The 19,715-nt window shown below is 41.8% G+C and overlaps 1 protein-coding gene across 16 annotated transcripts in view; it reads right to left on the bottom strand.

Annotated features, from left to right (window-relative positions):
- Nucleotides 1–2,811: 2,811 nt before the first annotated feature.
- Nucleotides 2,812–19,715, bottom strand: part of rap1gapa (RAP1 GTPase activating protein a) — a 477,305-nt gene continuing 460,401 nt past the window's right edge. For 14 of the 16 annotated variants that reach the window (XM_067970459.1, XM_067970460.1, XM_067970461.1 and 11 more), the window contains 3 exons: nt 19,450–19,561; nt 13,923–14,026; nt 2,812–3,271 (listed from right to left, as the gene is read on the bottom strand). In XM_067970459.1, the coding sequence (XP_067826560.1) occupies nt 3,161–3,271; nt 13,923–14,026; nt 19,450–19,561 (327 nt within the window). In that variant the 3' untranslated portion in view covers nt 2,812–3,160. Of the gene's footprint in view, nt 3,272–8,598; nt 8,641–13,922; nt 14,027–19,449; nt 19,562–19,715 lie in introns of all 16 variants that reach the window. The other 2 variants (XM_067970455.1, XM_067970457.1) reach the window with 2 other exon arrangements.

Genomic DNA, 19,715 nt, shown 5'->3' with positions numbered 1-19,715 from the left:
TTACTTTTGAAGTGTAGTCACGGTTGTAATAAGTGAGTAGGTTCTGCTTGAATGGTTTAACAGGTAGAATACTGGACAAGTGTACAGAACCAAACAATATTTAAAGAAAACTATAACTGTCTTGTAATTTTTGTTTCTATTCTTCCTCCACAGACAGCCTATGATATTTCACTCAAGTGGTAGTTAATCTGTATGCCTAGAAAAGGAGTATCAATTGGCAACTCCCCCTTCACGGGGTGCATCACCACTGAATCCGCCTCTGTCTGCACTTGACGTCCACACAAGGCAGTATTCAGTATTGATCACTGGGTGGTGATCAGGAGTGGAAACCGAGAGGGCAGACTTGTCACCCGTTGCAGGATAAATTATTTTTGTGTTGAATGTACGGCAGACTCCAAAAAATACACCAAAAATGTCAAAAAACAACATTTTCCAGGGGTATATCCCTAGATGTCGCCTTTAGAAGATAAATCTTGCACCTTCAGCCTTCAGATCCTCATTCAGAAACTCTTCTGATGCAAAATGTGCTTTTGTGTTTTTTCTTCTGTTTGTTTCCCACCTGCAACACAAGGTGGGACAAGCCTTTCCACCATCTACAAGGCACAAGTCAGGAGTGTGATGGAATACTCTGAGTGCAGCTCCAACAACACTCAAGAAGCTTGACACCATCCAGGACAAAGCAGCCGGCTTAATTGGCACCCCATCCACCACCCCCCCACCGTAAACATTCACTCCCTCCTCCACTACAAGATGCACTGCAGCAACTCGCCACGGCTTCTTCAACAGCATCTCCCAAACCCCCGACCTCTACCACCTAAAAGGACAAGGGCAGCAGGTGTATGGGAACAACACCACCTGCACATTCCCCTCCCAGTCACACACCATCCTGACTTGGAAATATATCGTCATTCCTTCATTGTCGCTAGGTCAAAATCCTGGAACTCCCTATCTAACAGCACTGTGGGAGAACCTTCACCACACGGACTGCAGCGGTTCAAGAAGGTGGCTCACCACCACCTTCTCAAGGACAATTAGGGATGGGCAATAAATGCTGACTTTGCTAGTGAAGCCCACATCCCATGAATGAATAAAAAAAAATGCCTGCGTCCCACTGTACTCTTCAAAATCATAACCCTATATTCCGAGCCGGTTCCTGCATTGTTAGCTTTTATGTATCTGTGGTGGTTTATGCTTTAAAGGTTAACTTGTGTTTAGTTTTGAAGTTGGCATGTACGCTGGTGCAGCAAGGAGTGCTTGGGTGAGTTTAGGCTCCCACACCAGTCTTAATGCCGCCCTTATTAAAATGAATGGAGCTGGGATGCAGTTGGATCTTTCCCATGGATGACATCATACAATTGCGTAGAATTTTACAGCACAGAAACAGGCCATTTGACCCACTTGTCTATGTCGGTGTTTACGTTCCACACAAGCCTCCTCCCACTTTACTTCATCTCACCCAATCAACATATCCTTCTATTCCTTTCTCCCTCATGAACTTATCTCGCTTCCCCTTAAATGCATCTACGGAGATGCAGAGGAACTGCATGGAAGGACGGTAGACCCAAAATGAGGGTTGGGGTCGATAATTTGCCGTTTCTTTATTTTCCCCAAAATGTCAAACGTTTTTACAGATTTCTGCAGGATAAGGTCCAGCTCTGTATGGATTAGGTTCTCTCCTCTGACCCACTGCTGTTAGTGGTTAGTGTTTAGCCAGGGACAAAAAGGTGTCAGGGCAACTGTGTCTCTTTTCATTAGGAACTATGGTTTACCTCAGCAGGCAACTGTATCTTTTTCAAAACAGAATGTAATTTTGTGCTTGTTCTTGTAGATTGTAGTTTTGAATCAGAAAATGCACAAAGTGGATTTTTTTTGATAGAATGTATTTGGTTGTTTCGTGAGAATATGATTGAGAGTTAACCAGTTAGAAAACACACACTTCAGGCACTTTACCAATCATAAAAAAGAAAACCTCAAACCAAAGATATATATATATATTCATAGACTTTGGGGGAGTATTGTGAACTTTTCCCTTTTAAACTAATTTTTTATATATGTTTGGAATTTATTCATTACTGTAATTAAGATAACTTTGGCTTAAATTTTAATCACGATTTGAAAATCCTTTGAGTCAGTAGGCCTGAGTATCGAGCTGTGAGGGTATTACAAACTCACATTTACGTACATCTTTAGTGTCTCTGTTGATATTTAGCACAAAGATACTTGGCCGACAGCAAAGAAATGCAAACACGAAAGCATAAGATCATAAGAAATAGGAGCAGGAGCAGATCATATGGCCCCTTGCGCCTGCTCCGCCATTCAACAAAATCATGGCTGATCTTTGACCTCAACTCCACTTTCCTGCCCAATCCCCATATCCATTGATTCCCTTAGAGTCCAACAATCTATCCATCTCAGCCTTGAATGTACTCGATGACTGGGTTAGAGAATTCCAAACATTCACAACCCTCCGAGTGAAGAAATTCCTCCTCATCTCAGTCTTAAGTGGGCACAAACCCTTATCCTGAGACTATGCCCCCTAGTTCTAGACTCTTCCATCCTAAAAGCCCCACAGTTGCCAGGGAGGGAACATGTCTCTGCTCTTTTCGTGGCGTGCTTGAAGGAAGCAGAAGGTAATTACGTAGGTAGAATCATTAATTTAAGTAAATGTTTCTTAAACCTTTATGGTTTTAACAGGGGAACCTGACTCTCCAGAGGTGAAGGGCAGTATCAGAGACTAGAGTCTTCTCAGACCCAGTATGTACAGCATATACAGCAAAATAAACAAACTGAGAAACAAGTTGGATGGTTTTGATTGTAACATTTAAGATCTTTATTTTGCATTATTTACAGAAGCATATTTACAATTTTTTCATTCAGCAGTAATGATATTTAGCCAGCTTTAGCAATAATCACCAAAACACAGCGACAATCTCCATAAATAGGGGCTAATGCAGTGTTTTAAAGGTTTTGACAGTGCTCCACTAACTTCACCATTTGTGCTTTTAGACTATATCCAATGACAATATTAACACCAATACACAAGAAATAGACAATCACAAACAATTTCTACACAGAGGCAGTTGAAACTGAATCTCCATCAATCAAAGTGCAATACAGTTTGAGAATATATTTCTAAATTCTGAATAAACTCTGTTCATTTTTACAACCCTGGTTTCTGCTGGCTTCTTTTCGAGAGTAAAGTATCATCTTCATTAGTGGCAAACATTCGGGTTCTCCTCAACTCCATCAGCTTGTGTCTCTTTTGGTAATTCTATGAAATCAAAAACATGAAAATGATTCCCAGTGTTATTGATTCAAGTTAATACAAGCTCAACAATATGCAAGCTGAATATGGGTTGTGAAGACTGGAGGCACATTGGGAAGCTTCTTTGAAAACAAATTCCTGATCATTAATAGGTTAATCTGCCATTTCTGTGGTCATTAAGTTTTTGGTCTTTCTAATCTTCTTACCCTAGAACATTTGGACTCTTCTTTCTTAGATCACTCTCACGCATGTGTCTCAACTCTCCAAACCATTTCAGCATCTCTAAGCTTAAGATTTAGATATGCTTTTGGTAACATGTGTGAGTAAATAAACAGTAAACCCAGTTTAGGAATTGCTTCAGGTTCCAGATGCCTCCATAAGAGTCCCATTCAGTCTGGGAAAATGATGCAGCATCACAGCAGATCCCATTTAAAGCTTAAAATATGAATCAATTTTATCAAATGAATAATGAACATGTGGGCTAAGAATTGGTTGGGAGGCAGAAGACAGAGTAGGATAAAGAGAACGTTCTCTGATTGGCGGGATGTGACAAGTGGTGTTCCCCAGGGATTTGTACTGGAACCTCAGCTTGGATGAAGGGAGAGAGTTGTGCATCCAAGTTTGCAGATGACACTAAGTTAGGAGACACTGTGAGTTGTGTAGATGGGAGCAGAAAGCTACAAAGCGATGTAGACAGATTAAGTGAGTGGGCAAAACTGTGGCAGATGGAATTCAATGTGGGGAATTGTGAGGTAATACACTTTGGATCCAAGAAAGACAGATCAATATATTTTCTTAATGGCAGGGGATTAGGAACTGTGGAAGAGCAAAGGGATTTGGGTGTCCAGGTACACAAAGCACTAAAAGCTGGTGCACGGGTACAAAAAGTAATTAAAAAGGCTAATGGAATGTTGGCCCTTTATCATAAGTGGGTTGGAATACAAACAGGAGGAAGTTATGCTTCACTTGTACAGAGCCTTGGACAGACCCCATCTGGAATACAGTGTTCAGTTTTAGGCACTGCATCTCAAAGGATATATTGGCCTTGGAAGGGGTACAGTCCAGATTCACCAGAATGATACTGGGGTTAAAAAAGGATTAAATTATATGAGGACAGGTTGCATAAACTTGGTTTGTATTTCCTTGAGTTTAGAAGGTTGAGGGGTGATCTAATTGAGGTGTTTAAAATAATAGGATTAATTAGAGTAGATGCAGAGCAGCTATTTCCTCTGGTGGGGGAATCCAGAACAAGGGCACTCAATCTTAAAATTAGAGTTAGGCTGTCCAGGAATGGAATCGGGAAGGACTTTTTCACACAAATGGTAGTGGAAATATGGAACTCTCTTCCCCAAAAGGCTGTAGGTGCTGGATAAATTGAAATTTTCAAGACTGGGATCGACAGATTTTTATTAGGTAAGGGTATTGAGGGATATGGATCAAAGGCTGATGAAGAGTTGAGGTGCAGATCAGCCATGATCGAATTGAATACCAGTACAGGCTCAAGGGGCTGAATGGCCTGCTCCTGTTCCTATGAATAGTCTAACTGTTAAAATAGTTATGTATTTACAGTAGAGTGCCTTTTACCTAATTCCTTAGTAGATAAAATTTATAAAAGATCACAACTCTAAGAGCAAAATTAAGCTTTTAAAAAAAATGCATTATTTCACTTTTTTCAGGAGTTTTGACCCATCATTTATAAGATTTTCAAACAGCTGCTTGGCTTCTCAGATTTTTAAACTGTCTGAGATTTTCCAACTGTGCACTATGTACCAGATCATGAAAAATTGTGTTTCTGGTCAAGAGTTCATCCTGTATTTGGAATATTTGACCTCTCAAATTCAAAAAGGGAACTGCCAGCCAAATACAAACTGAACCAAGTCAATACACATTTGCAAATCGTGTGTTAGACTTCTTTTCAAACCTCTTACCGGGGAGATGTCATAAACAAACCTTTGGACATTGTACTAGGGCAAGCCTTATGCAAAAGTCAAGCTCTAACTGGTTATTAAACTCCTTGCATAATAACTGAGTTTTAAAGAGACAGTCACTAAATCAAAACTGAAGACAAAATAGTACATCATTTTTGCTTTAGTGGTGTTTGTTTTTGACGACTGATATACTGGCTATTTTGTAACAATATGTCACAGTAACTTGCTGGCCTGTTAAAATGTGAGCATCTCTTATCAGGACACCTTTAAATAACGAGAGAGAGTACAGTGAAACCTGTAAATTACGGACAACTTAGGACTGCTATCAGCTGGCCTCTTTTTGCAGGTGTCCTTATTTTCAAAATGGTCATTATATGTACCGTAAAAATTCTCAGTAGAATGGGGAGTGCTGTACCCAGCATCCATAGCAGCAGAGAAACCGCTCTATCCCTGGGATAGAACCATGCAAGCATTCAATCGCAGAGACAGAGCGGTTTCTCTGCTGCTATGGATGCTGGGTAAAGAGCACCCCATACCACAAATGCCATTTCTTTCACAAAACCCACTGCCGCCTCGCACTGATCTGCGTGTCCCGTGTTTTAAGTTGCGAAAGGGCTTGGTGTAATGAAGGAATTTGCGAGTGTCTGTGGTTTCAGAGTGCCTCTTGTATGTTTTACCATGTAAGTTACTCGGGGGTCTCAATAAGTGTCTGTTTTTTGCAGGTGTCCATTTTTTGGGAGTGTCCGTTTATACAAGTTTCAATGTACTAACATCAACATCAACAGGGGAATTGGACGAGAGCAGTTAGAGAGCATGCGGGTGAAAGGACGAATGAGTTAATGCACAGATGTAATAACACAGTTGCTGAAGCACTCTAGGTAACGGCTAGATCTTGCACTGATGTGAGATGGGCAGCATGTTTGCCAAAATTTGTTCTCTTTGGGGAGGCAGCTGAGCTGCCTCATTTCCACCGTAGTGATGTCATATACAAGCCACATAGTTTGTGTCACGGTACTGTGCGTCTGTTAACAAATAAGTTTTGTTAAACACTGTGACAGCAGTGTCCCTATAACTTAGCTCTCGTTTGCTGTCTGTTTCAGTAATTTCCCAGCTACCTCTCCCAATGGGGTTGTCAAAAAACTAGTGTGTAGGTGATAAGTAAACTGCACAGGGTAGAACTGAGCCAAGAAATCGCCAAGGTTTTCTCATAGGCCTGTGCTGAATTAGCTGATCTCAAGTAGGGTGATGGTACAGGTGCTACATTTGGCCTCAGTGTCCCTGGTCTTGAGAGGAGGGTTTTGCTCCCGGCGCAGGGAGTGCTGTATGTGTGCGGACATTGAAGAAGAATAAGACTGGGCTCAGCTGTTATGCCCCCCTTGGTTGTACAGCCAGACATTTGCAGTGTGGGCTCACACACAACGAATGGCTGGATAGATATGGAACTAGAGGACGGCTGCCTGCCATGGATTGGAACCCCAGGACGAGTCGGTGTTTTTAGGAGAGTTGGGAAATTTACTCTACTAGAAAACATTAAAAGTGAATAAAGTTAACTTTTGTAACTGAATGCAGTTTGGTGCTGAAGTGGACAATCCTAGTCAGAAGGATTTGCTCCATGTTATCATCAAAGTTTCAAGTCCTAGTAAAGCACTCATAATATAAAGCTGCTAGGCACAAGTTTAATGCTGCTGAATGGGCTTTCAGGGGTACAACCCTTATCTGCGTTCTAATTAACCAATGCAGAGAAGAGCAAAGGGATTTCAGACTTAGGAGCAATTAGAAATTGGAGAGTAGAAATTCGTTTGGGTCCGTTTTCGGGGAGGAGTTTGCGGAGGGCAACGTTAGGTGTGGGGGCGGGGGAGGGAAATGAGATTGCGACGACTAATAAAAAATAAAACACCTTAATTGGTGGCCGCAATAGAATCCTGAGCAGGGTAGGCCCGGCATTTGTTCCGCTCACCAGAAACAAATTTCACAGAGGGGTCCTTAAACAGGCATAAGGGCCCTAATTAACATATGCAAGGGCCTTAACGCCCGTTTTGGGAAGCCGCTTGGGTGACCTAAAAATAGCAGTGGCCCGAATGCAGGTGCAGATTGGGCACAGGCCATCCTACTGCTAAATTTATCAGCGTTGCGCCCAATTCTGCCTCTTGCGCATTCCCCGTTTTAATCGCTCGACCATCGGTGGCCGTGCCTTCATCTGCCTAGGCCCTAAGTTCTGGAACTCCCTCCCTAAATCTCTCCACCGCTCTACCTCACTCTCCTCCTTTAAGACGCTCCTTAAGATCTGCCTCTTTGACCAAACTTTTGGTCGCCTGTACTAATACCTCCTTATGTGGCTCGGTGTCAAATTTTGTTTGGTAACGCTTCTGTGAATTGCCTTGGGACGTTTTACTACGTTAAAGGCGCTATATAAAAGCAAGTTGTTGTACACCACTATCCCCGGCCTCTTAATTTTATTTTCCCCAAAAACATGGAACATCAAGGTTGAAAAGAGTAAGATAAAATAAATAGTAATGATTTACCATAATTATTTTATTGAAGTCAAAAAAATCTGTGAATTTTAATTATTCAATGTATATATTAGCAATTCTGTCTCTTTAATGAGTATGAAATCATTGTTTGATGTATCTGAATATTTTACAAAGTTCCCTTTTATTATTCAGTGTTCTTGGGGAAAATATAAATTACACAACACCCGACTGTATTGTAATTATTGTCTGAGATAATATCCCACAAAAGGTGGTTACTTAGAATTAACCCTTTGGGGACCATAGTAGCATGTGTGCCTTGTACTCTCATTATGACCTGTAACATCGATTGAATTACTTCTCAGAATACATTATGGAAATCTTGGTGGGGAGAAAATAAACTGAGGTCCGAGGGGCGTGCCAGCACCAGTGGAACTACAAGGGGCGATTGTGATCCCACACACCCAGCAGGGAAACCGCACACATAGGGAGCAGGTCTGAGATGAGTGCTACAACACATGTAACCCTGGATTCACCAACCCATGCTCCCTGGTCATGTACCAGCAGCCTCAGGAGAGAAGTGGAATTAAAAACAAAATGCTACACAAGGCACATTGTTTTTAGTAACAAGTCATTAATCTCAATCGAATGAAGAGCCCACTCTGACTGCATTCAGACGGTTTACTGAAATGTGGCTGCAGACTCATTCAGTTCTGTGCCATCTTTAGAATTTGGTATCATGCAGCTGTTACAGTTGCGATGATCTGAAATGCGACTGACAGACAGGCCGGCACTGTAGAAGCAGACGGTGCAAAGCACAAAGCACTCAGACAGACAAAAGCAAGCAAACAAAAAAATGTCACCAATTTAATTAGACATGTTAGTTTATAGAGGTACAGAATTTTAAAAACTAAATTTATTCCAGTTCCAAACTTACCTTCTTGTTAAATTGCTTCAACATTTATTTCTCCAGATCTTGCTGCAAAAAAGTTACATTAAAATACATCTAATTTTAGTCTAAAGTTATAGCCGCTCATTCCAATTCCTAAGATTATTAAAATAGATAAAACATTTGCATGACATAAGTGTACAAATGCTAAATGTATGCTGCAGAGCATCATTCTGCATGCACATAAAACTTAAAATTGATACATATCAGGAAATGCATTTGAACAACAGCAGGGGTTGCTAACAAACAGGCTAATAGTTGAAAAAGAAAGGTAAAGTAGATGGAAAGCAGCATCTCTCTGTGGCTGCTGTGTTTGCAAAGCAATGACTTTAATAGATGGAATTGCAAATTATTGTCCTTTATCTTACCAATTATTTGAATAGTTGTTGTTGGGCAGCTGGTGATTTATATAGAATATGTAATGTTATGTGTTTGCTAGCCCACTCTCATAGGAGTGCCTTTTCCTCATTATTTTACTTGGATTTATCTTAATATTCTTTGATTCCGATGTGATTTTGCTTTCGGCCTGGTGCAACATGATTAAACGCACGAAACAAGATGACTAGTTAACAACTGTTTCACGCTCGTTAGCTACTCTGGCATCCTGCCCTCTCTAATTGAATCGTTTCTTTTTACAAATGAGGGTAAATGTTCCGAGTGCCCACGTATCGTGGTGACTCGCTTGCTGTGAGCGCCCAGAAAATCACAAGCAACAGGCCCGCCATTTTCTGAGGTGAGCTCATTGTACGAGGTACTGCATCCCAAGCAAGATTATGAAAAAAAAATTATCCTTTCATCCCACGATCCCTTTGTTTACCAGCTCTGTTCAGCTTTTCCCAGTTTTCTGTTGCAAATTTATTCAGGCAGTGCAGCATTTTTTGTTCCATTCATTCATCTTAAACAATTGTAAACAATTTTACAACACCAAGTTATAGTCCAGCAATTTTATTTTAAATTCACAAGCTTTCGGAGGCTACCTCCTTCCTCAGGTGAACGATTTGGAAATGAAATCCTCGAAATGGGATTTCATTTCGAGGATTTCATTTCCAAATCGTTCACCTGAGGAAGGAGGTAGCCTCCGAAAGCTTGTGAATTTAAAATAAAATTGCTGGACTATAACTTGGTGTTGTAAAATTGTTTACAATTGTCAACCCCAGTCCATCACCGGCATCTCCACATTCATCTTAAACGTTTATCCCTCGGCTCTGTTAGCTCTGATATGCCTCGGCTGGCATTTTTCTGTGCTCAATTCTTCTGCAATTTTGAGCCAATTTTCCAATGCTTTTGGCTTGCCTTATTTCTCTTGCAATCACCTTTAGTTGTACCATACCCTCCCCATTACAGCGACCTTCTTTACCACAACAACATTTGGTTAAACCAATTTTCCCTCGTAACTTGGCCTACTGCCACATTCACTGTTCAATCATCTACTAATACAATAGGAAACAGCTTCACTTATTTGCTCTGCACTGTAACACTACCACTGCTCACCATTCAGCTTTCATGTTATTTTGATTTGTAACTAAGTGATGCACTGCAGTTGGTGGGAATGGCATAAATTAAACTTGATTAATTTGACGGCGGGGGGCGGGGGGTGGGGGGGGAAGAGCCATATTCCATTTGATTGAATGCACAGAAGAGACATTGATCCAGGTGATACCAATATCTGAAAGTGTTTCACAGGATTGGAAATGTCATGTGTCATGCATCATTGGTACTGCTGCTCTAATCAAAGTCTTGTCGAGGAATGAAATCATTCTGATAACCTCCTTGCTTTTGGTTTTGAGGAAATGACATCCCAGGTAAAATGTGGAAAACCATATGTTGTGGTTTTCACAGATTTCCAAAAAGTCTTCAATAAAGTTCCTAACGAAAGGGTGCCACAGAATTCAGGGTTAAACCTAGATATTGGCTGAAGAAAAGGAAGCAACAGGTACGAAGTAGGGGAATGATCTTGGGGGAGGGTGACGAGAGCTTTCCAATCTACATAAACAACTTGGATTTAGCAACTGACTGCAAATTGGTTAAATTGGCAGACGGTATTAAACCAGAGGTGGGTGGGGGAGGGCACTGGGGTCTGAGGAAGTGGCGTAAATGGGTAGAACTCTGATGAATGAAATTTAATATTGACAATAGCAAGGCCTTGAACACTGGAGGTAAAAATGGGTGCCAATTATATGCTGCAGATAGTGTGGAAATAACTAAAGGTGATGTTTTTCTTTGGGTAACTGGGTGACACAAAGTCACATCATCATGTTTTTCTCTAAGCCAAGCCAATGGCAGTTTCTGTTTGCCGATTTGGAGTACACACTATTTTCCTGTAGGGGTACATCCCACTTACCCAAGTCCAGAGTGTCCAGGCACAGATAAGCAAAGCCAAGGTGTAGGGCCCTCAAATGTGCATAAGGGTATTGCTGGAGCTTAACCAGCTGAAACCATGCAGCTTACCAGCCCACAACAGTGGTAAGCTTCCCGCTGTTTGTCCAGCCAGATGCACTCCCCCCCGTTAGGGATTGGCTTGCAGGGTAATCTGGAGTTGAGTGGGAAGAATCCCAGCAAGTTCCATTGGTGATCCAGACTGGCTGGTCAATCATTAATGGTGTTCTGGAGCTGACAGGCTCAGACACCAGATTAGAGGCATGGATGCATTTAAGGGGAAACTAGATAAATACATGAGGGAGAAAGGAATACAAGGATATGCTGATTGGGTTAGATGAAGTAGGGAGGGAGGAGGCTCATGTGGAGCATAAACACCGGCATGGATCTGTTGGGCCAAATGGCCTATTTCTGTGCTGTAAGTTCTATATAATTCTATGTAAGAGTCTGCCACAGACAGCTGACTTGGTTCCAAAGTTCCACTGCCAAGGTGTGTCAACTTGGAGGAACCTCAAATCCAGAGATCCTGCTGACCTTTCCCTTCCCTCCAAGGACGACGGTCATTAGTTAGTTATTAGATAAGTGGAGGTTTGAGCCTTTTCTAGATGGGTGGCAGGGTCTCTTCACAGCCCGCATGGTGAACAGCACAACTCACTATAAAATGTGTGATCACATTGCCACAATCCTTCGAACCACAGCACAGGCACATACCATTGACTTTGGGACATCCTAAGAGAAGTGATAGGGGGCTATATGAAGGCAATTTTTTTTCTTTTTCTCTGTGCTGCTGTAAAAATGACTTCTTTAGGCGAGTCTCAGAGTCTTTGAAGGCAATACAGTGCTGACATCAAAGTGGGACTGCCATTGGCATTGTGTCTTTTGGTCAATGCACCTTCAAGAAGTTGCCACATTTTCTTGGCACCTTTGATATATATTATATACCATTTTCTTCTACCTACATCCTCATTTCCTGTAGCTGAGAAGCAGATGCTTTGATAAATATATTTCGCTGCTGCTTGTAATCTTTATAAAAAGATCACTGTTCACTCAAAAAGTCACTAGGATCAACCGTGGCTAGTTTCTAGTCTGGACAGTTTCATCATAAACGTCTTGCATCAGTTTCAGTTGTGCTATAGTTGTCAGTCTTTTAATGCTTTTGAATGGATGTTGATTGTTGTGTTTTTAAAGATTATTCCACACATACAATCATCTCGTTTGCACATAACCTGCTGACACAAGTTGCTGGGACTCCAGACAATAAACAGAATGTGAATATTCCAACTGTTTGTAACAGGCATGTACGGACAGATCTGACCAAATATGTTAATCCTTCTGCACAGACACACAGAAATGATGAAATTGGCAGCATGTAGCTGATGGCATGAATCCCTCCAATGCATATTCCAATATGTTCCTAATATCATACATCAAGAATAGTCAGAATGAACCAGTCACATCACAATTAAAATTCTTTGTTAGTGACACCAGATTGTATAGCGAGCAAAAGTATAGCAGCCCTTCTATATCTTACTCCCTGGGCTCAGTACAGATACACACTGTTCTTAAGTTTACATGGACTCGTACGCTCGAGTACAAGATAACTCGATCAGGGTAATAGATGTGAAACTAGACAATAAGCCCTTCACAACTGTGATCTATTCTTAGGACTGATAAGTGAGGGAGTAGAGGATTATAATGATCAGACATAATCCTTTGACTTCGATTTAGTACAGATTTGTACATGACTGATGTTGAATTCATACATAACACATGCAACTAGATGCAAAATTCACAGTTTGCATGAAATATAACATTTACTAGCATACATAATTAAAGAACCGATCCCCATTCATATCTGTAATTCAATTAAGCGCCAATCCATTGTTGAGCAGTCTTGTTATCCAATCTGCTCAGGGCTCTGACACCCATGTATATCACAGGAACTCTTAAACTGTGACTTTTTTTGCAGATTCTATCTTCATTATTAAATATAAATTGTGAGTATATTTTTATATTAATTATAATATCAAATTATATCAATTACATCATATTATAAAATATATTATACACATCCATGTATGTGTGTATGAGGGGACCCTTTGCACAAGTCTTAAAGATGGGCTGCCCCAATGCTCTTCCCACTGTGTAACTGAGCCTTACTGACTGGGAGGTCCCAGGTTTGTTTACTGTTTTGTGCTGGGTTAACTGATCTCAGCCAGGGTGGCAGCAAGTGTGCAACAAATGGCCCTACTAGAACTGAGCTCGGGAGAGGGGGAAGAACAAATCAGCCAAAGTTCCTGTGATCACACGTGAAGCTGTTTCTGTGTGGAAATGGTAGTCTAGAATCCACCATTTACAATATAAACAGGGTGTGGTTCCAGAGTAACAGGTGTGAAGACAAAATGAGCTTCTTCTATTTGAAGCAGTTCATTGAATCATACAGCACAGAAGGAGGCCATTTGGCCCAATGTGCATGTGCCAGCTCTTTGAAAGAGCTGTCCAATTGATCCCACTCCCCTGATCTTTCGCCATAGCCCTGCAATGTTCTGTACAATGTAAATAGGATATTGGATTCCTGATACCTGAAATGATCTTGATTAGTTGCCTCTGTACAATTACATGTTGGCTGTAAGATTTTTTTTCTATTTCACTAGGTGTGTGTGCGTGTGTGACTATTTAACCAAAGAATTTAGCACTTGAGGAGAAAATCCTTGGAAGTTGTAGAATTTTGATTTATTTCCAAATTAAAATGAAAGCCAGTGTCTTCATGGAGTCAATGTTGAACAGACCAAGACTGACACCAAGCAACACATGCTACTGGCTGAGAACTTCACATAATGTACATGGACGGATGAGAAACAGTTTGTACAACTTAGACATTTGAGAATTAAATTAAAAATGCACCAGAAATGCAAATACATGCGGCACATTCTTACCTGACTGAGTTTCTGTTGCTCGGGTTTCTCAAGTTTAATTTTGATCTCTGGCCTGGGTAAGTCACCAGCTTTGTTAGTATCAAGCAGTGGAGGACGTGGGCCACCTACACACATCAAAGAATTGCCAAGAGTAGTGTGTGCAAGGTGGAACACAAGAAAAGAGAAACAAAAGGACATTAAGCAAAAAAAAAACATTTAGGCCCCAAAGTTCTTTAAGGGGCTCTAAAACCTGACACTGCAGTTAGTGTTTTAAGCTAAGGTGGCCTGCAAATTGGAGGATCATTCTGACAAGGAAATGATGTCTGTGAGAACTATCTTGTTGTAAATGTTCTTTTGGGCTTTTTAAAAATAAAATCGAATCAGCATCTGTAGCTTTCATTATTATTTAGCAGCTGTTTGTCAGAAGTTGCAGTGATGACAAGAGTCATGAAAATTCATGTCTTAAAACAAACAGGTATGAAAAAGTCTTCTCTGTCAGCTGTCGAGCTCCAGTTCTCAATCTGGTTCCTAATGGGCGTGGTCATACAGCTCAAAACTGCCCCTAATCGACAGTCTTACTCAGAGAGCCATTAAAGAGGGCTAGTTTGGGAAATGGAACAATTTCACACTGATGTACAGTTTGGGGCTGAGGAACATTGTTGGGAAGAACAGAAGGAGCTTTACTCTGCATCTATGGAGATACCAGTATTGAAAGTGTCAAAATGCTAAGATTTATAGTCTAGAAATACTGTTTGCGATATTAGCGTGCAGTAACAATACATTTGTATGACATTTCTTTAATTACTATTTTAACAGAGGCAGGAAGCAATTTATTTTGACCAGGCCAGTGTTTCAATGGGAATAGCAATCAGACCAATACCATACAAACAATGAGCATTTGTACACTGATATTGTAAACAGTAATTTCTAAGCTAATATCACAATAAAATCCAAGGGGTGTGGGAGGCAGCACAGTTTCCAGCGACAGTACTCTGGGAGAGGTTTCTGCATTCTTGGTTATTTTCAATGCTATGGATTTAAAAAGGCTAATTTTCTAAAGTCGATTAATTTGAATTTACATGACTATAAATTTGTTCAGACAATGTGTGGGAGCAGAGTCAGGGAGAGTTGGACTGGGAGGAGGCAGAGTTTAGGGGGAAGTCAGGCTGGGGGAGGGAGCAGAATTAGGCAGTAGTCACACTAGGAGGCCACAAAGACTCAGCAATCTTGCAAAAATTATCTGAGATGCTGAAATGTATATTGATTTGCTAGAGAAATACTTTGAGATTGTAGGTAAATTGAATATTTGAGAAGATAATTAATAAAAAGCATTACGCAGTGAAAATAGTTCATCGATTATCTTTTTAAAAAGTTGCAGTTAAGTAAAGATTTGAATCTGACTTCATTCCTCACCAGGAAGTGAACACTAATTGTAATATATGTCACTAAAGAACCTCTTGCAGAATTTATTGTTAATCATTTTTTCTTAAATACTGAAAATGACAAAAACATAAAAATTATAAATTGATACATTTTATGCAGGGTTCTTTTATTTACAGCTGCAGTTATGTTCCTCGTGTTGCTTTCAATAACAGGAGGTTTTAGAATCATCAAGGGTTTGATAATGACAGTGATGAGCTGTTGCCTGGTTTTGAATGACAGGCCAGGATCATTTGAAACTTTAAACAGCAATGAAATGAAGGCGATTCAAATTTAGTTGGAGACTTCCGATTGTACGAGTGACCTCCCCGAATCCACAAGACACATCATCAACAACAAAAAAAACAATTAAATGGAAACAAGATAAGTGAAGTAGGCCGGAAAGTTAGAGGAAAAAAAAAATCTCAGCAAGGAGCAAGGGTTCAGCACCTACATCAGAAACAAAACTAGAGTTTGTGTGCGACAAAGATAGAGGGAGGAGAAAACACACAGCACCCCAGTGCTTTGATTAAATGGCCTGATGCAGCACGTCCAAACCTTTTCTCTTCATGGGTCACTAAGTTGCTTATCGTGGAACCCGCGATCTGCCTGTATAAAGCTGCACTACTGTTGCTGCCACCATTGGGTTTATTATCCTTTAATGCTTTGGTACTTTTCTCCCCTTCCACCAGTTCACCCTGGCACTTTTATGAACCTCACCCCTACCCAATCTGTGCTGACACTCTTCTCCCCTTTACCTCCAGTTCAAACTAGCACTCTTCTCCTACTTCCAATATCAGGCTGGCACTATTGCTCCCCTCCCACCTCCAATATCTGGCTGGCACTATTGCTCCCCTCCCACCTCCAATATCTGGCTGGCACTATTGCTCCCCTCCCACCTCCAATATCTGGCTGGCACTATTGCTCTCCTCCCACCTCCAATATCTGGCTGGCACTATTGCTCCCCTCCCACATCAGGCTGGCACTATTGCTCCCCTCCCACCTCCAATATCAGGCTGGCACTATTGCTCTCCTCCCACCTCCAATATCAGGCTGGCACTATTGCTCTCCTCCCACCTCCAATATCAGGCTGGCACTATTGCTCTCCTCCCACCTCCAATATCTGGCTGGCACTATTGCTCCCCTCCCACCTCCAATATCAGGCTGGCACTATTGCTCCACCTCTAATTTCAGTCTGGCACTCTCTTACCCTCAGTGTGGTTCAGGCTTCTTTCTCACTCAGTGACACTACCAGTTACAACTCTCGCTGTTGTTGCTCCAAGTGAAGACCATTGCTACACACTGTGGGTGGCAATTCTTGATATCAGGAGAATTCCCACCCACAGTGTGCACAGGCTTTTAATCATTTAGAGCAGTGGCAAGAGATGGGAACTAGCAGCACCAGTGCTGATGGGAAATGTGTGTTGGGGGCGGGAGGAGCCAGAATTCCCATGGACGAGTTGGGGAGGATTCAGCAGTGATGTTCCATATATGCAGCTCACATAGCCTGAACCTGTGAGTCGGATCCAGACTGTGGACCTTGATGGATTTTTGCTGTGCAGATTAAGGCAGGAATCGGGCAGGGTGTCAGTCATTTCAAGTCACTTTCCACGCAGGTGCGGGATGTCAAACCACTGAAACATAGACAAACACGGAGAGAGCTGAAGTTACTTGAAAACTCACGGGGTAACTTTAACCCAACCCGTATGGCAGGATCGGATTAGCTGCCAGGTTTACATCAAGCCCGATTTTACTTTCGACTGGGTGGGGTTTAAAATAGCTGGCAGCTCCAATCCGATCTGGTCAGTTTACCGTCGGATGTGTTCGGTTAAAGTGACCTCCTCAGAGGCTCCATACTAATTACAGCTAGTTGGTGTCCCTTCAACTATACTCTGACTGTTTGATGCTGACACTGGCTCCCAAAGCTGGAAAGTGTTTCATTATCCCAGCTCTAATGTCCCCTACCTTGATGAACACAAAATTTCCAAAACTTTGGTGGTTTGTGTGACTGGAATAGATTTTATTTTAAAAAAAAGAAAACCCTTTTCCAGAGTTTAAACACGGATTGAACAAAGGTTGTTTATAGGTTGGTACATTATGGGCGCTGTAGCATGGGAGCAAATGAGAAACTAAGCAATGCTGATAGAAGTGGATAGTGACAGCAATCAGACCGAGCAGCGGAAAAGATAATGATTTGCGGTCAGAGATTGATTTACATTGATAGCAGTTCATGGAGAAAGATCTGAACTTAAAGGGATTGCTGTTTACTCTACACAAAAGGAGAATGGATGCAATGGTCAGGTGCAATTGAGCCATTGGGTGGGCGGTAATGGAAAGAGAAATGTTCCCTTGTTTATGGGCAGGTAGTTACTGGTTGGAGAATTAGTCTGGGGGTAGCAGGAGTTAGAGAACATGTGTCATGGCAAGAACGGAGTCACGGGTCCTTGAAACCAATGCTATCGTCCCCTTAGCCCAAGGTGTATTCAAGAGATTCTATTTAGGGTGACTGGAATGGATGTTCTCAAGCTACAATGCACTGTGTTTCTGTTGTACTTTCCTCATGTACTGTTGGAATAAGAGAGACACATCTCTTAAATGTGTCTCAGTTGGTAAGTGTAAATTTACAGTTGGTAAATAGTTCTGGGCTGCACAGCCCAGGTTTGATCCCTGCTTTGTGTCTGGTTAGCTGTTCACAGCTGGGACGGTGGTAGGGGGCACAAAATGGGCCTCAGCACCCCCTAGTTATGGAAGGGGAGAAGGAACAGACAGTTGTTGGGCCTGATGACTGCCCAGCAATTGGCTGCTGAAAAGTGCAACTGCGGGCGTTGGATGAAGACATGATCGGCTCAGCTGTGATGGTCTAAATAGCCTGGCAACACTCACTGATCAGGTTGACAAGAAAAACCTCTTGGCTGAGTATAGAAAGGTGCTTGGGCTCCTGATGAACTGTACCCTAACTTAAAATCGGGGAGGAGGGTGGAAAATTGTGGTGGGGAAAGAACTGTCTTGGCTGCTGAATTCAAGAGCTAGAACACTACAATTTGCAGCACTCCTTCCTGAGAATGGCATGTTTTCATCAATTGGATTCAAGCTGGAGTGAATAAATAGTTCAGCTCATTATTTACATTTACATATTTCTTGTTTCATCATTAAATACATGTTCTGACCCTTTGATTTGATCAGGACGAAGAAATTGTCCTCGTTACACCCGTTTTTCAGGCATGAAACGGGCGAAAATGTCTAATTTTTCAGGGCTTTGTCCCCCTCCCCAAGGCCGTCTGAAATACGCCTGACTCCATTTTGGCTCGGGCGTTATTGGGGTTTCCCTACCGGCCACCTTAAATAGGCGTTAGGCCAGTTGCCTACGCTAATGAGGGGCCTATCGTCTGTTTAAGGACCCCTCTCAGAAATTGGTCCGTGCTGTGTGGAGACCTCCTGCTCCTCCTGGGTCTACAGCACTCCTGAAGGTCGCTGCTGGCCCACTCTTGTCTCCCTCCCATCCTCCCCCTGCCCCTCCCAAGACTTACTTGAGGGTCGCTATTGGCGTCATAGCTAGCCAAAATTGGAGGGGAGCCAATCGGCAACTAGCGTCCTCAGCTCGCCAGGATTATGCTGATGAGGCCCGAGGCTGGATTTCGGACAAGCCTCAGGCCTCCAGCTTCTGACACGTGCTCAGAGTATGTTGCCTATTTTGGGCCCGAAAATGGACCTAATCCAATATCTAGCCCAAAAGTATGTAAATATATAGATTAAAAAGAAAACTGTGAATGTAAATTCTTGAAAAAAAAACACTGAAAATGCCCGGCATCTGAAAGAGAAATTGGTTTAGGTGTTCCCTGTCATCAGGCAGGAGAACTGACACAAACTGAGGAAATGGAAAACAGAAGTTTAAAAATGCTAACTATTTTTTACAAAGAGGCAGTGAATGGGTTTAATGGCTTATTAATAGATTTTAAAATGCTGCAAAGAGGTGTAAAACGCAATAGGCATCTCAGTCAGGTATTATAAAGTTAACAGGGTGAATCGTAAATGGTACCAAGGGAAGGATTGTGAGTGGCAACGCAAAGCATGATGATTGTTTGAAGGATTTGTATAAACGTACTCGGGGTATTAACCTGTTCAAACTTACCTGTCAAGCTTCCGCCACTGAGTGCACTGGTCGTGCTCATGCTATCGTCCAGCCACGTGCTGTAGGTGAAGGAATCTCTCTTATGAGGTGTGCCCACAGAAGAAAAGCTGTCCTGTTTACACAAACAAACATCGGAGATTGATCTGTAGTTGGGTAAATAGAATCCATGCAGAACAAGCTTGGGGGAAAAAAAGCTGAGGAAAAAAATAATCATTTATAGACAGCAATGCAAATTTGTTTTAAAATGGTAGGATTCCTTGGAGTGA

Source organism: Heptranchias perlo, chromosome 32 (assembly GCF_035084215.1).
Source record: "Heptranchias perlo isolate sHepPer1 chromosome 32, sHepPer1.hap1, whole genome shotgun sequence".
NCBI lineage: Eukaryota > Metazoa > Chordata > Chondrichthyes > Hexanchiformes > Hexanchidae > Heptranchias > Heptranchias perlo.
This window is presented reverse-complemented; position numbering and strand designations above follow the sequence as displayed.